The sequence below is a fragment of the Castor canadensis genome, chromosome 6, assembly GCF_047511655.1.
Source record: "Castor canadensis chromosome 6, mCasCan1.hap1v2, whole genome shotgun sequence".
In the NCBI taxonomy this organism is placed as follows: Eukaryota; Metazoa; Chordata; class Mammalia; order Rodentia; family Castoridae; genus Castor; species Castor canadensis.
This window is the reverse complement of record NC_133391.1, coordinates 91300656-91322269: the sequence shown is the minus strand read 5'-3', so window position 1 is coordinate 91322269 and position 21614 is coordinate 91300656. Positions and strand designations below refer to the sequence as shown.

Genomic DNA, 21614 nt, shown 5'->3' with positions numbered 1-21614 from the left:
GAGTAATTTTTTTTTCTTTCTCCCCAAGGCAAAAAACAAGTCTTGTCAGTCACTATGTCCACTTCTAGAGCTAGGATATGATTCTGCCTTTTAATTCAAATGCATTCTGAAACTTACAAATTTTCAAGGTTATTTGCTTTACATAAAGTATAAAAAAGAAAAAGAAAATGAGAAAGGACAAAATGAAGAATTGGAGTTTATATGCCTGTAAGCATGTATACACATACAGAATTTATAGAGAGAATATGCTTTCATATCCTTCTCCCACTACTTACTTCCCCTTCTTTTACCCAGATAACATGTATCAAATGCTATTTCAAAGCATATATCTCATCCTATATGACAACACCCCAAACCTGTCAACTTTGTATATGACCTGGAGTCCTGTGTGAGTAGTCCATACAACACTGTACTTATATGTAAGGAATGTTCCTTTCTATGAAATGAGTCCTTGATTAGCAGCAATGAGATGGGACACATGATCACAATGGTGCAGAAGGCATTCATGAAGCCCAATTATGGTGGTGCTTACAGAGCCCTGGTGTCAGGAGAGAACACATCATTGGCCACATCCTAATAATGATGGAACTATGCAATCAACCTGCCTTACACATAGCTAGTTAGTTTTACTAAGAAATGGAGCCATTTTCTAGATTTTGTTGACTTTTCCTGATCTGAGTGGCAAGGCAAGGTACCCAACAGTGCAATACTCAGATCAACTCTGGTAAAGGTAAAACCATGCATTTAGCGCTTTTACATCTTGTATGTACATATGCATTGGCAATGCAAATGTCACTGTAAATTACAACCCATTAAACAGAAATAGAATGACAAGGAAGCTGGATAACAGTCACAGAATGTTTATCTACCTACCTCATTAGTGAAAGCCTCCTCTGCAATGGACATTCACACAGTATAATTCTCCATTTGGAGAGATACACCACTTTACTCAGCCATCCTGTTGTGGGAGGTTACTAGCTGAGACATGGGACTCTGATGCAATTAGCAGGAAGCAGCGTTTTATTGTGCCAGCACAGACTCAGCGGACTCATGTCCAAAGGCTGAGCCCCGAGAACAAAGGGGTCTCACCTTATATACCCTCGCAAGCAGGTTACAGAAGCAAAAAAGCAAGACCTAATCCATATATGGTTATATTTAATTTTATTGGCTACATTATCCTAGTGCTATGGGACTTTCCCCTCCCTAGTGCTATGTGACCTTCCTCATGTTTAGATTTTTCAAGTTTTATCTTTCTGCTATGCCATCCCTGTCTCCCTGCTGCTTTATCAGGACTTAGGCCTCAGCTGTTTTCTTCTGATCCTCCTCCCTTCTGCATTATTCCCACCTTTGATGCTCGGAACCACTTAGGGTCAAAGAGCACCATCTTAATTTAGGGGTTTGTATTTTTATACCACCATTAAATGTGTAGCCGTTTTTTGTTTTTGTTTTTGTTTTGTTTTTATAGTGGTCTTTATAATAGCCTTTAGACTGTAGCACCCGGAGAACCAGACAGGGCAGTATTAACCATGCTCCTAAGATTAGGCCCATTGCCCCTGTCAGGGTTTTGAATCAACCTAAAGCAGAAAACCATTCTCTAAACAGGGATCCCATGCTCTCCAAGTCTGGACAGGAACATGCGCAAGTTTTCTGATTTTGTCTGTGATCTCTTCTATAACCATTTTTTTAAATCATTAATTTATATGCAATAGTTGTTTAGGTTAAATTTTTTATAAACTTCTTTTTTAGAAGCAAGCAAATAGTCTAAAGCCAAGTGGTTTTGATAGCTGGCATTGTGCATCTTAGTGCTTTGTTTTGTCAGCAAATTGAGGGCTCTTGTAGTTCAATTAGTTATAATTTTAACAACAGCCTGCAGCCTGATGATGCGGTTGGGCATATATATAGGGGTGCGATAGCCATAGGACCGTCTTTTGCCCAGGTGGCAGGACCATAGTACTGGATGATTTACTCAGGAGGCATCTGTCATCTTTTCTTCCAAGCCCAATGGTCTCCCATGTTGGTCCCCCCACAAACATAGCATAAAGTGACATTCAGTGTCTGGGCTATAGACTCAGCCAGTGAGAGGAACCAGTTTTTAGCTTTGGCAGAGATGGAAAATTCACTCTCATCTCCTTATAAAAGGAATGAAAAACCTGGTATGAGGAACTCTCATGGGTAACAGTTACTAATTTGAGGTGCATTAGACTCTCAGGGTCAAAACCCTTTTTATCTATTTTTATACTAATTACTTTTCCCTGTGTTTAATCAGATGGCTTAAGTACAGTGAAATTTACAGGGTTACAAGTGCCACAGGTGCAGTTAGGGGCAGCTTTCTCCTTGTGAAGGAGGGCTGCGTATTTTGTTCTTTGTTAAACGAGATCAGTAACAATAAATAGCAATTATGCATCCTGCTCAAAAGTGAAAGAGGAGAGCAAATGAAAACCTTTCACCATGAGACCAATTGGGGCGAGGGAGTGGTTTCTGCCAAGCTTATGGTGAAGACTAGGATGAGAACTACAGCAACAGACACAGACAAGGGGTGACAATGCATTACAGTGAGATAACTGGTGTGAAAAACAACATGTTTGTCCCATTGGAGAGTTGACTCAAGTTTCTGCCTTGAGTAGACTAGTCAGCTTCTGGGAGTGACTAGAGCAGGGCTGTCATCCTGCCATTCTTGGTCCCCTGTTGTATCCTGGGAAGTGGAGTCCTGCCGAGGGAGGGTGCTCAGGTGCTGGAGGGTGATCCTGCAAAGTGAGGCTGGATCAGAGATAAACTCCCACTCAAGAGAAGCTGGCTTGACTAGACTGTGGTAGATCCAAGGAGCAATCTCTGCTACTTTAACAGTAGTAGGGATAGACAAGACAACAACAAAAGAGCCCCTCCAATGGGTGGACATTTTATTTTCTATCCAGACAATGTCTTTTTTTTCTTAACTGAGTAGAATTACCATGGCAACAATATATTATCGGTATATATGTCCAAGGAAACATATATATACTTCTTTAAGTATCAAAGGACATATTTAGAGCCAGTAAAAATAGTTATTTTGTCTCTATTTAAGTAGAAGACCCTGTCTAAAAATATGAGTTTGTGTCTGGAAGGGCTTTAATGTCGAATAGCCATACATGTATAAGAACCATTTCCTCAATCCTCTCGGCTTTGGTTATTTTTGAGAGGTCTGGCACAAGTGACTCCATTTTAACTTTGACAGCATTCCCCCCTTGTCTCCAAACTATTTGCCTCTGAGCCGTCTCTTCTGAAGATCAGTCTTCCATCCAAGTACTAACCAGGCCCGACCCTGCTTAGCTTCTAAGATAAGACGAGATCAGGCACATTTAGGGTGGTATGGCTATAGACTGAAGATATTTGTTGGTCATTTTTTCCCATTGTCAGGATTTGCTGTTTCTTGGATTTTGTTTGTTTGGTCTTGGTCCCACATGGGGGGTGGATAACGAACAGATCAGGTGGGAGTCAGTGCCAACTAGACCCTTTTGGCCAAATTTAAGCAACAAAGAGGCTTAGAAAGACTGGCTCTTAGGCAGTGGGCTTCTAGGCAAGGACAATACAAAACAAAATCTAACAAAAGCAGATTTTTAAAATGCTAACCTGGTTGACACATAAGTAGTTATTAAAGTCATTTTTTATTGACTTGATTGTAAATGCCCCAGAAGGATCAGAACTGTAATGACAAAAACTTAAGCATCATGGTTAAAATTCTGATGGACACTTAACAATTAACAGAACAGTATATCAATACCACTAACATTTTGTTACCATGTTTATCTAAATTTTGTATTTTAGAAGGCTTGATATACTTAAAAAACACAAATATATTTAATATATAGGAACCAGCTAACAGCATCACAACTCTATATCTTAGAGTTGTGGATTAAGAACATGTGGTATTTATACACAATGGACTTTACTCAGCCATGAAGAAGAATGAAATCTTACCATTTGCAAGTAAATGGATGGAACTGGAGAACATCATTCTGAGTGAGGTAAGCCAGGCTCAGAAGACCAAAAATTGTATGTTCGCCCTCCTATGTGGACTTTAGATCTAGGGCAAATGCAGTAATGTTGTTGGAGTTGGGTCACATGCATGCTAATAGGAGAGTACATATGGGAGGAATGGGGATTGGTAGGAAACCCAGTACTTGAAATTCATGTTTGATGTCCCCACTGCAGAGGAGCTTAACACAGTAACCTTAAAGTGACAGAAGTCAATATGGGAAGGTGACCAGAAAGTAGTGAAGAGGTCAGGTAGAGATGAATCAATTCAGGTTGTAATACACTTGTGCATGGAAGCAATGCTAAGAATCTCTCTGTATAGCTATACTTATCTCAACTAGCAAAAATGCTTTGTCTTTCATATTATTGCTTAAGTCTACTCTTCAACAAAATTGGAGAAAAGGGCAGAACAGGTTCTGCCTGGAAGCAAGGGGGGTGGCAGGGAAAGGGAGGGGGCGGGGAACAGGGGGGAGAAATGGCCCAAACAATGTATGCACATAAGAATAAATGAATAAAGAAAAAAACAGCAAAGAACAGCAAGATATATTAGCAGAATGAAATATTAATATATATAAACTTAAACATGAATAAATATTTGTAAATTTTAGTGTAAAATATTGTATCTTGTTATAATGCAATAATGAAATAGTTCTTGTACAAATTCAAATTCCATTGTGATTCACAGATATTTTAGTTCTGATAGAATATTGTTTTTATTTTAATACTGCACCAAAATTGGTAATAATACTATTGCCACTGCAATAAATTATTGTCTTCAAAGTTGAAAATCTGAAACAATCTGTAACAACAGTACAATAATTTCAGATGTTTAACTTCAAACCAATTAACACCCAAAGTTTTCTTTTAATTAATAAAAATCAACTCATTGTTACAATAAATTGATTTTCTATTTGAAGTTGCTGATGGCAATATATAAAAGTATGAATACTTATTCTTCTGCCAATGGGACTAATTCACTAGTTATTATTTTAAGTTGCTTATATAGAGAGAAAAAATTTAGAGTTGAAAGAGAGAAAAATTAGAACAGTTATTGGATCTAAATGAAAAGGTCATCCTTCACAAAGTGTTTCACACATAGACCTTCTCAGCTGCATGCAGTAAACCATCTTTGGCCACAGTTTTATTAAATACCAATTTCAGTGTATTTACATCTTTTGGTTTTCACATGGTGAATATCATTATGGTTCTTTAATAAACAGTAAATTTTCATAATATACAAGTTTTCAATAACTTTCTTAAATATATGCCATTTTAGAGGTCATAATGCCAAAAAGGTTTATTAGAAAAATAAAAAAGCACTGCCAAACATTACAATCAATAAATATACTGATATAGACTATACAATAAATGAAAACATGATGGCAATAAGATTGCATAGACTACTCTCTATACACTCTATAATTTTTACCATCTGAGTTTTATTTCCTACAGATACTTCAAGTATAAGTAATCTATAATTTCTAATTCTTCCTAATGACACTACCAACAGGCAACCTTGTGACTTCATGTTTCTTGCAGGTGGCAGCATGAGGTATATCTAGTCTGGCTATTACACTAAGCAGGTGGCAGAGCCAGAAGCTACAAATACTTTCCCAACCATCAGGCATTGGAACGAGTTCATTTTAGGCCCTTGATCCAGATCACCTTATGTATCAGAAAAGGCTCTTCACAGTGTCCCTGAAAGGAAATTTCCTTAACTCTACATGTAGACAGATATAGAAAAAAACAGGTGGGTCACTACTGGTTGTCTTTGTAGATTTAACTTTGTGTAAAATTACAAATTCAGGTCACTACAGATAATTTTTACCCACTGTGAAACAATATTGTCATAGAATCTAAAAGTGTAAAGCTGAGGCCAAGTAAATCTATCCTAGTTCATTAAAAAACTTATTAATAATAATATTTACTTAAAACAAAGGGAGAGCAATCGTAATGGGCAAATGTGACAACAAGAATAAACTCTACTTGTCCTAGGTAAACCAGAATAGAGAGTCGGCCTATTTAAATAGTAAATTAAGTAGGTCCCTACACAATGAGGCAATTAATTAAATACAGCAAGGGAGAACTTGATGATAGTCTAAATTCTATTGTAATAATTATCATTGTATTAATTCAACTATCAAATAACTAGGAACAAGTAAATAAGAAAATATAAAGAGAAATAAAACAAAGTTAAATTCAATATCCCAAACTATTCTAGATCAAGTAATCAAAAATAAGTGAAATCACAGAAAATGGCAATGTACCATCATTCCAGATTTCAAAAAATGTTAACCCTGCCCTATTTCTTATATAAGTTTCCAAATATTGCATTTTAAGATATAAACTATCTTATATCTTGTAAAATATATAGTTTCCTCTATATATTCATTGCACTTCAAGTAATGGTAAAATAAGTAATTCAATCTACCCATTCTTCTAAGAACAAGAAAGTTATAAAATATTCTTATACTTGTTTAGAAGAACACAAGTGTGAACTAAATAATGAAAAATTAAGGGAAAAAGATCCAGAAGCTGCAGGAAACCCTAAAAGATAAGACTCATTTTAAACACTTGATTTCAGCCAACTTAATCCAAGCATTTATGTTGTCACCACATCCTACAGGTATCCACATTTTGTATTTTCACTTGCCATGAGGTCATTATTGCTTTCAAATCTAATCAGGTCAGAGAATAATTTCTAAATTTCACATCTTTAAAGAATCATATCCTCTTTCAAAAACTCTGTCAGATTGTGTTGAATTAGAAAAGAAGAGTGACTTTTATTTTTGGCAGCATTGTGGTTTAAACTCAGGGCCTCAGGGGGCTAGGCAGGCACTCTTACTACTTGAAGCCCTCTGCCAACAAAAGAGTGACTCTTAAATCGTTAGAAAATGAGGACTTTTAAATGAATTTTTAAAAAATTAAAATAAAAGAGTCAGGGTTTATACTCAGGTGTTGCAAATGCTAAGACATATAAGATTCTAGAAGTCACATAAAAATTCGGGAAAGTTATATTGAACAGACCAGTGGAGGCAAACAATGAAGCAAAGAAGTAGAAAAGTCAGACTCCCTTTAATAAGAGAAACTGCTTTTCTCTCTCTCTCTCTCTCTCTCTCTCTCTCTCTCTTTTTCTTCATTAAAAACTCCAGAAATTGATGCTCCTCAGCACTTAACTGAAAACCCTGGACCTCAGACCTGCAATGAGCTTCCTGTGAACATCTCTGGTGAGTGGTGACAATCCTCCCTTAAACTGTAGCCTTCCAAATCTCACAAGAGTATTTCTTAGTGGAACACTAGGAGATAATCATATGGAAAATAGTATTTTTGAAGTGGTTTCCATCATCTCTAAATTATAGAAGATAATTAGATGTTGGAGTAAGTATAATGCTTAGGTTAACAACAGACAATCAGCACAAAACTTTAAAAAGAATATCAGCTATGTTCTGTTTTCAAGAGACACTTCACTGAAAGAAGAGAAATACTTCAAGTCCACACAAAATATGCACCAGGCAATTTTCTTACTGTAGTAAAAGAAGGGATGAGGGGACAGTCAGCACTGTCATCCCACCGAGCTGAAATAACGAAAATCAGAATTCAGGGATTCTAGCAGGATGAAACTTGGAAAAAAAAAAAAAAAACAAAAGGGAGTCTTTCAAGGAATGGCCACAGGCTCCTGCTTTGGAGATAAAGACTGCTCTAGAACTGAAATCAAGTAGAATCACTATAGGACATATGGTGAGGCAAATAATTGAAATTCTAGTCCAAACATAAAAGAAAGATCTTGTTAATATGCAAGGCAATCATCTGTGACCCCAAAAAGGATATACTTGGGAATAAGAGTCTTTTCCTTTAAAAGAACCATTCTAGAATCTCCCCTACAAAAGCTTAAGTCAGAGCATGACAGGATCATGGAAAGCTATAAGTAAAATAACTGCATCCAGAACAATATTCAGTACTTTTAAAAGGGAGACAGCACATGCCAAACTGTTTTTAATGTGCTATACACAGTGCCTGCCATATAATAACAAAGATGAAAAAAATGAGTTATAACCCTGAATTTTAAAATATTTTTGACATCTCCATCTATAGCAAATACTAAACACAGTCTAGCTCTGAAAAGAACATAAAAACACTAAAGCCTATTTACCTCAGTTCCTGTTACCCAATATATCAAGTCTGGCTTTCAGCAGAGAAAATTACATGGCATACAAAAAAGATAACAATATGAAGGGGCAAAAAAACCCCATTAAAACCAGATATGGCAGACAGCACAGTTAGCACATTGGGAATTTAAAATATCTGTATTTAACAGATTAAGGACTCTAATGGAAAATGGGGTGGGAGGGAGTTGAAAGAACAAATAGGCAGTACAAACAGAGAGATGGAAACTCTAACATAGAGTCAAAATAAAATGCTAGAAACCAAAAACAGTGTAGTAAAAATGAAGAGTGCTTAGAATGGGCTCATTACTAGACTGGACACAGCCAAGAAAACAATCAAAGAGCTTAAGAATGTCCATATAAAGTTCCTTCTATGGGAAATGAAGAAAAAAGGAGAGCAGAGTATATAAGAACTTCTTGTCCAATAATTACAAGAAGTCTAACATATAAACCTGTAGTATCAGAATGAGGAGAGAAAGGAACAGAAGAAATATTTGAAGTAAAAATGCTGATGATTTCCCTAACTTAGTGACAGATAACAAACCCCAGATGTGGAAGCTCAAAGAAGTACAAATACCATAAAATCTACATCTAGACATATCATATTCAATCTGTAGAACAGCAAAGACAATGAGACAATCATGAAAGAAATCAAAGGGAAAAAGAATCCTTTACCTATCAAGGATCAAAGGTAATGATTGCACTACACTTCTCATGGATCAAGCAAGAGTGGAGTGAAATATTTATAATATCCAAAGACAAAAAACACAAATATAGCATTCTTTGTCCATCAAAGTATCATTCAAAGTGGAAAAAAAAAGGATATTCTCAAAGAGTGAAGTAATTGCTACTAATGGCACTGCCTTGAAAGAAATTTCAGAAGAATTTGTTCCGAAAAAAAGGAAAATGGCACAGATCTAAAAAAGCAATGGAAAAATGTTAAGTAAAGGATACATTTTTTACAATTTATTTTATTTTGCTTATTTTTTGTGGTACAGGGATTTGAAGTCAGGCACTGTATCACCTGAGCCATGCCTCCAACACTATTTTTCTTATTTTTAATTGACCTAGTGGTTAACTGTTGGTTCAAACTAAGAACAGCAACAATATATTCAGCAATTATATCTCCTAGATGAATGAATCTCCTAAATGAAGATGAAAACAGCATTTTAAATTTTAGACTGCAACTAGAATTTTGCTTACCCAGAATATTATAACTTTATTAGTCAATAATAAAAAATGAGAGCTATAAAATAAATTATCTAAGATGTTATATTAAGAAGCTAGAAATTAAAGAGAAAATTAACTCCAAAGTATGCAGAATGAGGTAGGAAATAATAGAGATCAGAGGGAAATACATGCATCAGAAAATTAACAGGTGAGACATATAGAAAAAACAATGAAAAAAAGCTTGAAAGATAATAACTACAATGGAGCTAGACTGTCTAATGTCAGGAAAAAAATCTTTAAAACAAAAATTCGTACTACAAAGAAAGTTCAGTGAAAGAAGCCAATCAATCAAGAAGATGTAGCAATCATAAATATATAAAACCCCAAAATGCACAAAACAAGCAGAATTGTCAGAACACACTGACAATTCTACAATATTAGTTGGAGATTTTAATACCTTACTTTAGGTAATGAATAGACACAGTGGACACAAAACTAACATACAAAAGGAAAAAATTTAAATGTTATAAATAAACAAACTAGTATGCATTAGTTCCATCCAATACAGCATGGACATTCCATGTGGCAGACCCTAAAATAAGTCACAATAAATTTTAAAAAACCACTGAAATCATAAAGAATCATCTATGACCAGCATAATAACACTAGAAATCATTAAAATAAAACAGAATTTGTTAAATAATCTTCACAAATATGTAGAAATTAAACCATATTCTCCTAAATAACAAATGATTCAGAGAAGAAATAAATATACTGAGGTGAATAAAAGCAAAACCAGAATATAGTATAACTTGTAGGATGCAGCCAAAGCAAGTACACAGCGGGAAGTGCAGAGCTATCAAAGTCTCTGTTAAAAAGAAGAAAAACCTCAAATCAATAATAACCTAAGCTCCCACCATATAAAGACTAGAGTGATAAATAAAATACAAAATTAAACAGAAAAAAATCAAAGAAACAAAATTAGATTGACTAAGAAAAGAAAGAGAAGACTCTAGATTAATTAATGCAAGAGTGAAATTAGGGCCAGGTGTTGTGGCTCAAGCCTGTAATCCTAGCTATTTGGGAGGCAGGGATCAGAAGGATCATGGCCCAACAATAGCTGGACAAAAAGTTCACAAGATCCTAATCTAAACCAATGGCTGGGTTCAGTGGTGTGTGTATATAGTCCCAGATAAATTGGAATCATGAACCAGGCCAGCCTGGTCATAAAGCAAGACCCTATCTCAAAAGTATCCTCCACGAAAAGGGATAGCAGAGTGGCTCAAGTAGTAGAGCACTGCCTAGCAAGCCATGAGGGCCTGAATTTAACTCCCAGTATCAACAAAAAAAACTGGGGAGCTGGGGGTGTGGCTCAAGAGGTAAGTGCTTGCCTGGCATATGTGAGGCCTTGAGTTCAATCCCCAGTAGCCCCCCCCACACACACGCAAAGAAATTGGTTACATTACTACTTTACAGAAATTGAAAGGATTATGAAAAAATAAAAACCAATTCTATAGCTATAATTAGATAATCCCAATGCAAAGGAAATTATTGCTAGGAAGATATAAACTATGGAAATGGGCTCAAGACAAACCAGAAATCTAAATAGAACTATGACAAACATGGAATTAGATTAGTCATCAAGAAACTTCCCAAGAAGAAAATGTAACGCCACATTATTCAACCAACGAATTCTAAAACATCTTTCAAGAATAATAATACTTAAAAAAACATTCTCAAACTCTCCCAGAAAATAAAAGAACAGAACACTTCCCTACTCATTCTATGTCAGTCCACCTTAGCAGAAATATCTGATCAAAAATTATAATAAAACTACTCAAGAATATCACTTAAGATTACCTATGTGAAAATTCATAATAAAATTCTCTAACCTAAATCCAATTATTATAAACTTACAAAATCATGAAAAAGTAGGATTTACTTCCTTAGTGCAAGGTTGGTTTAATATATGAAAATTAATTGATGTGATTTACTATATTAATATACTAAAAGATAAAAGCCAAATGATTGCAAATAGCAAAAAAAGACACTTGACAAAAATCTAACACACTTCTATAATAAAAAGATTAAAAATACAAGGAATAGTAAGCAGCTTCCTCAAGATGATAAAGTGTATATGCAAAGCTCTCACAGCAACTGGAAGTCTTCCTGTGATACAGAATAAGGTAAGGGCATCCACTCTCACTGCTTCTATTCATACTGTACTGGATATGCTAGCATGGGCAATTAGGCAAGAGAAATTATTCACAAATTACATGATCATCTATGCATAAAATCCTAAGCAACCTACAGGAGCACACACAAAAATCACCAGAGCTGAAAAGTTCAGCAAGGTTCATCACACGAGCTTGACATGGAAAAATAAATTTTATTTTCATATAAAAGAAACACATGGAGGATGAAAGAAAGAAATTTTATTTACAATAAAAACTAATAGAAATGAAGGAAAAAGTTGCAAGATATAAGTATTGAAAATAACAAAGCATGATTGAAAAAAGTCAAAGAAGACCTAAATAGTTCAAAGGACATTCCATATTATAGATTGAAAATTTTAATACTGTTAAAATCCCAATAATTTTCAAATTACACTATATCTTTCACTCAAAACATACAAAATTTTAGCTATTTTTTTCTGAAAAAAATTGATATGATTCTAAAATAGATATAGAATTACCCAGAAAAGATAAAGTGCTACAAATCTTTTTTTTTTTTTGGCAATATTGGGTTTGATCTTAGGGCCTACACTTGGTAGGTAGGCACTCTACCACTTGAGACAGACCATCAGTTCCAAACCATACTGAAAAAGAAAAAGTTGAAAGACTCATACTTCCTTTCCAAATGTATTTGCAGAGATTATCAAGATTATCATTCTGATTCAGTAAGAAGGTGGAATAGAAGTAACTTTCTTGTGATTCTGCCAGTGAGAAGAATCTAGACAACAAAAAATGGACATCCTTTTTTTTTTAAAAAAAAAAAAACCTACAGTCGATATATTTAATTATGAAATGAAATCTGAATGCTTTATATCCAAAAAATCAGCACATCTTTTTTTCCACAATTTCTGTTCACCCTTTTACTGTAGTTCTTAATAAAGTAAGAAAAGTTTAAAAAATAACTTAAATAAATAATAAAAGTTTTACAATAAAGTGAGAAAAGAGAAAAGCCTATAAACTGTGAATAAAGAAGTAAAACCTTTTTTGTATATAGACGACATGATCATATATGCATAAAATCCTATGTAATCTGCACAAAAGCCTCCTGTAACTAATGTGTTATTTTGCCAAAGCTGAAGAAGTAGTAACTAAAAAGATATATCAAGTTCAGTCATCAGAATATTAACATTAGCTGCAGGCATGTCTCAAATGGTAGAATGCCTGCCTAACAAATGCAAGGCTCTTGTTAGGAGTTCAAACTACAGGGCTGTCAAATAATAATAATAAATAATAACAAAAATAATAATTGCTTTAAGGTTGGTTTGTGGCTCAAGTGGTAGAGTGCCTGCCTAGCTGGCATGAACTCCTGAGTTCAAACCCCAGTACTTCAAAAAAAAAGAATATTCAACATTATTAATATGTTAATGCTCCTGAATTTATAGAATTAACAAAATCACAAATAAAATTGCTGCTTTAAAAAAAATGGACAAGTTGATTGAAAAAGTTATAAACAAAAGATAAAAGTTCTAGAATAGCTGAAATGACCTTTATTTTATTTTTATTTTTTTGGGGGGTTGCTAACTTTTTTTTTTATTATTGTTTTATTATTCATATGTGCATACAAGGCTTGGGTCATTTCTCCCCCCTGCCACCTCCCTCTCCCTTACCACCCACTCCGCCCCCTCCCTCTCCCCCCCACCCCCTCAATACCCGGCAGTGAAATGACCTTTAAAGAAAATAAAATGTGAAGAAGGCCTGATGTGCTAGTCAGCTTTCTGTTACTATAACAAATACCTGACATAATCAACTTATAAAGAAAAAGATTTATCTTGGATCAAGGTTTCAGAAATTCTAGTTCATTATTGGTTGGGCCCATTGCTTTTAGATCTGTGGCAAGGCAGCACATCATTTTGTACATGGCTGAATAAAACAGGTCTCTTTGTGACTAGGAACAGAAAAAGAAAAAGAGAAAGAGAACAGAGCCCCACAATCACCTCAAAGAGCACACTCCAAATGACCTAAAGACTCCATCCACGAGTTCCACCCTGCTAAAGGTGGAAAGCAAGCCTTTACCACATGAACTTTTGGAGAACATGTAAGATCAAATCAGAGCATTCTACCCCTGAACCCCAAAAGTTCATTTCCATCTCACAATGCAAAAAACATTTAGTCCATCCCCAAGAGTCCTTAGAGTCTTACTGTTCCAGCCTTGCTCAAAATTACATCAACACTCAAGGCAAACAAAGTTGTGAACCCACATAAAAATCAAAAAAGAGAGTTAAAAACTTCCAGGGTACAATGTTGCACAGGCTCAGGGTATAGATTCCTATTCCACATGGAAGAAACAGTAAAATAATGAGGAGGGGTTGGCTCACAAGACAACCACAACAGGGCAAATATTAAATCTTAAACTTAAGTCTGGCACCCAGATTATGCTATGGTGGGATGTAGACTCCCAAAAGGCATGGACAGCCCTTCCCCTATGACTTTCCTCCCATGCATGGCCTCTCCCTTAGGCAAGTTCTGCACTCTGCCTGCAACCTCCTCACCAGGCATTACACACTGCTGGCATCTCTTCTGAAGTTTTGGCTTCGTTCTCACAGCTCCTCACATTGCCCCTGTCAGGTAGATTCTTGCAGGAGCATAGTCCCACAACACACTTCCTGACCTCCCAGAATTTCCTTTGAACTATCAGTGAAAGCTCCATGACCCCAAAGCTCTTACATTCTCCATGCCCACACAACAAGCATCATGTAGACAAAACCAAGGTCTGCTACCAGCACTATTTATACCTGGACCCACCTGAAGCATGGCTACAGCAACTTCTGAGTACCTTGCTGGCTGAACACAAGGAAATGAATGCTTATATGCTTTCAAGGAAGCAGTGTATCCCAGGGCTCTTTTCTTAAGTGACAGTCTTTGAAAGAAATTTCTATTTCTATATCTTTCTGCCCAGGTGGCTGAAGCCCTACTGATTTCTGAGATTCCCTACAGGAATCATTCTGATTGTTACTATGCTTTACACTTGGCTTCTTATGGGCACTAATCACCAAACCCTCCTTGTCAGCATCTTTCAACATGGCTCCTTTCATGGCCAAGCTGTGAATTTTTCAAATCTTATTCTGCTCCTCTTTGAGACCAATTCTCATTGTAAATTAAGCTAAAAGAAGTCAGTAGATGATGCTCTGAAATTTCCTCTGTCAGATAAACTAGTCCATCACCTTTAAGTTAGGCTTTCTACAACATACCAAGAAATGGGCAAGATGAACTCAAATTCTTTGCACAGTGTCATGAATATAACGTTCAGTCTATTCCCAATAGCTTTATTATTTTCATCTGAAACCTCATCAATATAACTTTCACTGTCCACATTCCTATTAGCATTCTAGTCTTCTGAGCCCCCGGCAGAATCATTCATTAAGCTCTACTTACAGAATTCTAGGTTTTCTCTAGTCTGTACCTCTAAACTTTTCCAAATTCTGCCTTCATTCCACAAATCACATGTATGCTAATGGCAAAGACCACAACTTCTCAGTACCATTTTTTTTATTCAACTTTCCATTAATATAACAACTGCCTGAGAAAATGAACATATAAAAAGAAAAGCTTTATTCTGGCTCATGCTCTCAGAGTTTCAGTCCATGATCAGTTGGTACAACTGTTTTCAGGTCTGTGTTCAGATAGAACAACATGGTGGGATTTGTAGTGAAATGAAACCAGTTCTTTATTACTGAAAAATACAGAAGAGGAAAGAAAGAAAGAGAAAAAGGTTAGGGTCTCACAATCCCTTTCAAAATCTAAAGACCTCTAACTCAGTCACATCCCCTACAGCTCCCCCACCTCACAGTACAGCAACCATGGAGAGCAAGACATCACCACAAAAACCTCTGGAGGGCACTTAAGATTCAAAATATAACACCTAATATAATAAGACTATGTTTAAAAAGGAAATATAATATTTTATAATTACAGACATATTAGTATGACAAAGCAGAATTGATAGGCTAAAATAGACTATGAAAGATAAAAGAATTATAGCAAAAGTGCGAAGGTAATTCAATGGGGTAAAAGGCAATATTTCTAATAAACTATGCTAGAATAAAACTTTTTTTTCTATATAGACAGATATGTACCTCGTCCCTTTCCACACACACACAAAACTATTAAAGATGGATCAGATACCTAAACATTAGGGCTAAAACATAAAACTTCTTGAGGAAAATGAGGCAGAAAATATTCATGACACTGAACTAGACTAGTTACCTTGATAGGAACCAAAAAGAATGGATTATAGGTCAAATAGATTAATGAGTAGAACTTCATCAAAATTGAACCCTCAGGCGGGTGGAGTGGCTCAAGTGGTAGAGCACCTTTCTAGCAAGTGTTAGGCTCTGAGTTCAAAGCCCACTACCAAAAAAAAAAAAAAAAAAAAAAACCTGAACCCTCTTGCCATCAAAATGAAACAGTAAAGAAAATTAAAAGCCAGAGATTGGGAGAAAATATTTGTAAACATTTATTTATCAGAAGGTTTGTATCCACAATATATTAAAAGAGCATGTCACTTAAAAATAAGAAGAGAAATATACCAATTTATAAACGGATGCTTTACAAAAGGAGGCACACAGATAACTAAAAAGCATATCAAGGAGTTTCAGAACAATTGCTCAATAAAGGAATATAAATCAAAATTAAAATCAAAATGAGGTACCATTTCACACTTATTAAATAACTAAAAAGAAAAAGATTGAACAAAGATGCAGAGCAATTGGAACTCTCACATATATTGTTGACTGATAAGAAAACAAGTGGTATAGTCAGTTTGTAAGGAAAGTGTCTACTTCTTACAAAACTTATTATATGACCTCTTAATCTCACTCCTAGTTATCTATCCCAAATAAACATAAACATCTATATACAAAAATCTGTAGGCAATTGCTCATGACAGCATTAATAGTAGCCAAAAGAATTGGAAAGACAGATTTTTATCAACTACTGAATGGATTAAGTGTGGTAATTCCACACAATGATACACTAATCAAAATTTTAAAAGAGCAAATTATTAATACACACAATGTTAATTAATCTCAAAACATCATATTATTAAAATCTAGGTTTTGTAAATGTCACAATGTACCCCTAGTACAACTGAAGGACGGACTGTAGGAGGTCCCAAAAGGTGATAAGTGGTCAAGGAGACACCTCTCCTTCCCAGGAAACCTCTGTCTGCACTTGAGAGATATCTCTGCCCTCAGGCAAAGCAAAAAGGCTATAAAACCCAATCTCCAACCCTACCCATTAGGGACCACAGGGTTCCCCCTGCATTCCCCACTATGTAGTCTTTCTCTTCTCTTCTCTACAAATAAAATCATTCTGACCTCTGTTGCTGGAGTCTGCCTGTGCTTTCATTCTCAGAGCGGGCTCAAGAACCCTGAGCACCTGAAATTCCTGCACATGTCAACTGTGCATCACAACAACAATGTGATAATTTAAAAAGCCAGAAAAAAAAACTAGAGGCTGTATGATTCCCTGTATATTAAAATCTAGAAAATGCAAAACTCTAATGACAAGCAAATACATTGTTGCCGAAGACGAGGTGAAGGGGGACTTGACTGTAAAGGGGCATGAAGAATCCACTAGTGTGGTGGAAAGATTCTAAGACTTGGTAGTGATGATAAATACATGTCTTTATACATTTATTAAAACTCATAAAATTATATTCTTTAAAAGGGTGAATTTTATTGTACATAAATTATACCTAAATAAAATGAAGAGAAGAGAGAATGAAAGGAAGGAAGGAGATAAGCATGATTTGGGTTTGGTAATAAATAAACTTCGGACTCAGGATGAAGTTCAGCTTATACAATGAAAGAATCACATTCTTTAAGATTTTTAAGGATTTAACTGCAGAAAAGCATAAGGATGTGTTCCAGATTTAAGAAAGCTTCTCAAAATATATGTTCCTAGATCAAATTTGAGGTCAAAAAGGAAAAGGAGATAATATTGAGACATTTAATAGTGTTACCATTTTAAACCTACAGAAAGGATACAATGGAAATACAAAGAATTTTCACATATCTGTACTTTTTAATTTCCATGATTTTAGTCAACCATGACCCAAAAATAATGAACAGAAAATGTTAAGAAAAATAATCTATAAATTTTAAACTGTGTACCATTCTGAATAGCATGGTGTAATTCTGTGCTGTCCTGCCCAGGATGTGACTAACCCAGAATAACCATGCTATATCAATGCCTGGCCTTAGCCACTGTGTACCCATATCAGTTATCTGATTAACTGTCTGGATATCACAAAGACAAAAGGTAAATACAGTACAATAAGAGATTTTTTTGAGAGGGGCATCATAACTTTCATTGTATATATTGTTATAATTGTTCTAGTTTATCATTAATGTTAATCTCTTACTGTGACTGATTTACAAGTTAAACTTTATCATAGGTATAGGAAAACACACACACACACACACACACACACACACACATACACATATATATATGTATTTCAGTAATATCCATGGTTTCAGGCATCTGCTGGGGAACTTGGACCATCTCCCCCATGAATATGTAAAGACTACTGTAGTTAGTAGTAATGGAAAACAATATCCAAAAAATCTCGATGTTCCAGAAAAAAAGAAAGTAAGAATAAATGTGGTAAAATTCTAAAAAAAAATTTCAAGAATCTGGGTGACTGGGTTTAAGAACCCAGAACTAGGAATTTGAACTCAGAGCCTTGAGCTTGCTAGGCAAGCACTCAACCACTTGAGCCACACCTCCAACCAGAAATATTTTGTATTTCCAAAGCTTCCTTTCTGAAAGTTTAAAATAATTTCAAAATTGTTTAAAATGCATCTAAAAATAATAATCAGACTAATTGAAAAATGTATCATCAAGATTTACACCATTTTTTATGAGTAGAAGACAGCCTAAACTGAGCTAATACTCTGTATGAAGTTGGTAAAGTGATGGAGCTAAAGCCATTCACTGACAACTACTTGTTCAAAATAATGAATGGCTTCTTGATACTCAATAATAGCACTATATTAAATAATAGAATGCTTTTAAAGTATTTTTCTCACCCTTTGCATAGTGGAAAGTAAATACCTTTTAGTATTCTTTTAAAACTCTCAGGTATTTAAATAATGTGACCACAATCTGGGTTTTTTTCCTTTCTTTATAAATTTGTTTATGTATCAAGTATGTGTTTACTGAGTGTATTCTCTGCTCCAGTTACTGTATTAGGGCCTAAGGAGACTCAATGAATAATATCTACTCTTGTATGGTGCTTAGATAAAAACCAGCATCAAGGGAAATTTGTCATTTACCATTATGACAAGCCTTTCTGAATGCTCATTCATTCATTCATTTTCTCACTCAATTACTACCTTACTTACATCACTGGCTATCAGAATACTACCTAATCTGTTCAGGCAGGGTTTACATGCCTCTTCCTCCAAGAAACTTCTTTGATGATCTCAAGACAAACCGGTAATTATTTATTGTTTTCTCAAATGGTTCTTTTCACATACTGCCTTTTTCTTACACTTTTTTAGACCTGGGACTTGAAAGCATAAGATTAGGTTGGCAAATTCCAGTGCCACCATAGTAAAAGGATAACAATCTAGATGTAATAGGAACAGTGAGAGCTACCGCCAAGTAGAGGATGCATGCTCTCTCTACATGTGTTCAAATTCACCACCTTCAAAGCGCATAGGCAACAACAAACACCCTAGAATTTTGTCCTCTGATCTAGAGTATTTGAGGTTTCACCACTCTCTCTCAATTCACAAATGAGGAAACAAAATCCAGATGGAGAGTGGCTTTTCCAGAGCATCACAAAATCCTAAGCAGGAGAAGAAACATCCTGGTGACCACACACACTGCTATCAACTTTATTTTCATCTCCACGATATTCAACCCAGAACTTAAGAGCTGGTAATCAAATGAATCTACAGCACCCCCTTTCCAGTTGGCTACTGGGCTGCCAGAGCCATACCACCCACCATGTGTGGGGTGCACCATGTCAGTGAGGTGCCTGAGGAAGTGAGGCAATGACAGAAGCAGAGTGGGTTAAACAGCTTTGATCCGAGTCAGACCTTGAATAGAAGTCAGAAAATACTACCTCAGTCTGGGCCACCAGAGACCATCCTCCACACACCTTTCCTCCCACTCCTGCCCAGGTCCACAACCCCAGTGTCCACCTCACTGTCCCTCCCCACACCGACCACCGCCCCTAGGCTCACCTTGACACATGACCAGGATGCAGTAAAAAAACAGGAAGCAGCGAATGTCATTAAAACGCTGGCAGTAGGGGATAACTACATAGCGCAAGCCACAGGTTTCCTCCAAGTTCTGCTCCTCTGGCTCTGCAGTTTCCGTGGGAATGGTAATGTTAACTTCTTCATCGGCATTTTTCGTTTTGGGCACTTTGTTAAACTTCATCATGGCAGCTGGAATCATTGTCAGATACAGGGGTTTCCTCTTGGTGATCTCGGCCTGCTTTTCCTCCTGGGCTGCAGAACTGAGAGTCTTCATAATTTGGGACTGCTTGAGCTCAGACCTCTCTTCCATCTTGTCTGCACTTTCTGCTTCCTTCCTCACCACACTCCACAGAATTTGGCTCAACCTGGGCGGCTCCCACAGCCTTAGTGATTCCAGGCACTGTGCTGCCAACGCCTCCACAAAAGCCCACTGCCGAAAGGAAGGCAGCGTGGCTGCTGTGGTGCCTGCAGCCCAGGCCTCCAGAGAGCGTTTCTTCTGGAGCAGGAGGCAAACGTCCCTTCAGAGGGGTTGACGGTTATCCCGGGAGAACTTCCAAGACTCTTTTCATTCTTCCACGTGAGGGTGGTGGGGAGGGGGGAGGCTAGAACAAGATTCTGATAACTACTTATACAGACAGGACGTATTAGAGTAATGTTAATGAACATTGTTTTTAATGCTTATTCATTAGGAATCCAGAGAAGAGAAAGGTGGAAGGGACAGTGGAGTTGTGCCCTATTTTCTCTAGGTTTGTTTTAATATGGTTTCTTTCCAACTGGAAGGTCTCACTTGATACAAACTGAAACTGAAATTTGCTGAAGGACCCGAAAAAAAATCAGAAGACATGGAAAGATACATTTTGCACAATGAAAGTTTTGATAGAACACACAGATCAGAAAACAATATATCAATAAATGCCCTTAAAAGAAAAAAAGTTTTTTGTAGAACTGGGGTTTGAACTCCTGGCCTCATGGTTGCTAGACTGGTACGCTATCACTTGAGCCATTCTGCTAGCCCAAGGAAAAGTTTTACAGGTAGAAATTATTGTTCTGCGAATTCTGTCCTCACCCAAGAAAGGATTATTTTTTTTATCCCCTAATTGAAGGAATGGAACCCAGAGGATGATTATGTATCAAGGTGTAAAATCTTACTAGAGGGAAAGACCATATAAGCACATCATAGAAGGACATGAAACATGTTGTTTTACATAAAAAAAGAAGCTTCATATTGGCTTTTTGGGGCTGAAAAATAATCTATTTAAGCCATACATATTAAAAAGATGCCTTACCAGAAAAGATGAAACTACCTTTTTCAACCAATTTACCAATGGCCTGTAGTAATGCTACTGATTTTTTTATGTTGATTTTGCATCCTGCATCATTGTTGAAGTAGTTTATTAGGTATAATAGGTTTGTGGTAGACCTTCAGAATTTTCTATCTGTAAGATTGTGTCATCTGACAATTTGACTTCTTATTTTCTTATTTGAATGTTCTTTTTTTTTCTTGCCTGATTTCTGTGGCTAAGATTTCCAAGACTATGTTAAAAAAAAGTGGTGAAAGTGGGTATCTTTATCTTGTTCTAAATGTTAGAAAAATGAGCAATACAGCCAAATAGACATTTCTCAAAAGAAGACTTATAGTCAAATGAGTATAAGGAAAAATGCTCAGCATCAGTAAATATTAGGGGATTGCAAATCAAAACCACAATGAGCTGTCACCTAACCCCTGTAGGAATGGTTATTATAAACAAAAACAAACAAAAAATCCTAAAGTTAGCATGTATCTTCAAGGATGTGGGAAAGAAACGAACCCTGTGCATTGT

General features: G+C 36.0%; 1 protein-coding gene across 1 annotated transcript in view; it reads right to left on the bottom strand.

The window, feature by feature from the left end:
- Slco6a1 (solute carrier organic anion transporter family member 6A1) overlaps positions 1 to 19924 on the bottom strand; it is a gene marked incomplete at its 5' end in the record, with an annotated part of 85612 nt that extends 65688 nt beyond the window's left edge. The window contains one exon of the mRNA XM_074077874.1: positions 19777 to 19924. Coding sequence (XP_073933975.1) covers positions 19777 to 19924 — 148 coding nt within the window. The remainder of the gene's footprint in view (positions 1 to 19776) is intronic.
- Between the last annotated feature and the right edge of the window lie 1690 nt (positions 19925 to 21614).